The sequence below is a fragment of the Galeopterus variegatus genome, unplaced genomic scaffold (assembly GCF_000696425.1).
Source record: "Galeopterus variegatus unplaced genomic scaffold, G_variegatus-3.0.2 Scaffold3044, whole genome shotgun sequence".
Lineage (NCBI taxonomy): Eukaryota > Metazoa > Chordata > Mammalia > Dermoptera > Cynocephalidae > Galeopterus > Galeopterus variegatus.
In genome coordinates this window covers 181937-183755 of record NW_007729155.1, presented here as the reverse complement: position 1 = coordinate 183755, position 1819 = coordinate 181937, and the positions used below count along the sequence as shown (strand labels likewise).

The window sequence follows — 1819 nt, the reverse complement described above, 5'->3', positions numbered from 1 at the left end:
GCGCCTCGCTCAGCCAGTGAGCGGGAACCGGTCTGTATGTGGGATCCGAACCCTCGGGCGGGAGCGCCGCCGCGCTTCCCAAGCGGCGCACTATCCAGTGCGCCACCGGGCCGGCCCTACAATCTTGTTTTTTCTATTGATATTTAAGAACACTGCTGTATCTTGTTTGTCCATGTATTTCTCCATAGAATCTGGGACTTAATGAAATTTTAATCCATTGAATTTTCCAGGTTTTCATGATCTTTCTATCCTCTTTTCCTGTCTTTTGACTGTTACCATTTGTTCATTGGGTATTTTGCATAATAGCACTGGCTTTTATGGATAGAAAATCTAAGTAGCATAAATTATGTCCTCTCTTTCTTTCCCATCTTGTTTGAGGTGGCCTTTATCTGATCTGAGCTATGGACACTTCTTCCTTTCATGTCTCTCTACCACCAGTGACCATGATTCCATGTCTTGGCCACTCTCAGTCATCCTCCTGCTTATCATTGTCCCCTGCCTAAAAGCTCTAAGGGCTTCTCACTGCATGTAGGGCAAAGATCATATTCTGTAACGGGTCAGACCAGTTCTTCATAGTCTGGCATTGAATAACCTCTAGTGTCACTACAGGATTACCTCTGCCTGTCACAAGTTTTATACTCCAGTTGTGTATTAAAAACAAACAAAATGTAATTTCCTGAAAATGCCACATTCTCTACCTTTGTACCTCCTCTGAAGGCATTTTACAGAGCAGGCAGAATTGGTTGTTCCTTATTTCCTCTAAGCTCCACAGCATTTTGATCATTCAGCACTTATAACATCTACCAAACTCTATTGTTAAAGTTTGTGTATCAGTCTCCCCAACTAGACTGAGCTTTCAAAGACCCTGACCTACGATTTCTCATATCCTTAAGGCCAAGCACAGTCCTTGGTACACGGTAGACAGTCTTGATAATCTTTAGAATGGAGCTACTCAATTTGTCTAGGATTATGAGAGCATAAACACAGTGATACAAATATTTAGATCTAAGATGTATATATATGTGCCTGATAGGCAAAGTAGTTTATTATGACATCTCACAAGGCATCTGTGAAGGTATTCCAGACAAAAGACAATTAAAAGTGACTTTCTGGAAAGTCAGATTCTTAAGGTACCACCGGGGATACATTTGGGATTACATAAAACTGCATCTATTTTTGAGTACTCCCCAGATTCACTATATGAACCTGTATGTTTGTAATTATTTGCTGAGTAGACATGTATTCTATTCCAGATAACATTTAGCATAGGCATTAAAAAAAGATTAGGGTGTGGAGAACCTTAATATAAATAAAATCTCAGAGTGCTAGTACTTTTTGAGGTGATGGTAGTCTTACACTGGTGTTCCTTTGTTCAGATGCATCATTACTGAGATGTTGATTAGCAATATAAGAAAATGTGAAGCATAATGAACTCAGAAAAATTTCTGAAGCCTGGATGAACATTTTTGAATGTGTATTTCAAGTTTAGAGATCCAAATTGACATAATCTTAGTATAACATTTTGTATGTGACTCTGAGCATTGCAGATAAAGGACCTTTCAGTTTTTGGTTTAAATACAGAAACTGTATGAGTTTAGTAATTCTCTTTTAATTTCAAAAGAAACTGTTGTTTTTATTTTTCAGTGTTGAAAATGAGCCCATGAGCACAAGTCACAAAAAGGAAAATGTACTCTCATCAGAAGCAGTAAAGGTATAGTTTTAAATTAATATTATTTTATATCAAGTAGATATTTTTGATTGCTGCTCATTCATCCTTTTAGATTCTGTTATCTTATTTTACATTTCAAAAAGAACACCA

At 37.5% G+C, this 1819-nt stretch overlaps 1 protein-coding gene across 1 annotated transcript in view; it reads left to right on the top strand.

Moving 5' to 3' along the window:
* Positions 1-1644: 1644 nt before the first annotated feature.
* CRYBG3 (beta-gamma crystallin domain containing 3) overlaps positions 1645-1819 on the top strand; it is a gene marked incomplete at its 5' end in the record, with an annotated part of 87057 nt that continues 86882 nt past the window's right edge. The window contains one exon of the mRNA XM_008583798.1: positions 1645-1711. Coding sequence (XP_008582020.1) covers positions 1645-1711 — 67 coding nt within the window. The remainder of the gene's footprint in view (positions 1712-1819) is intronic.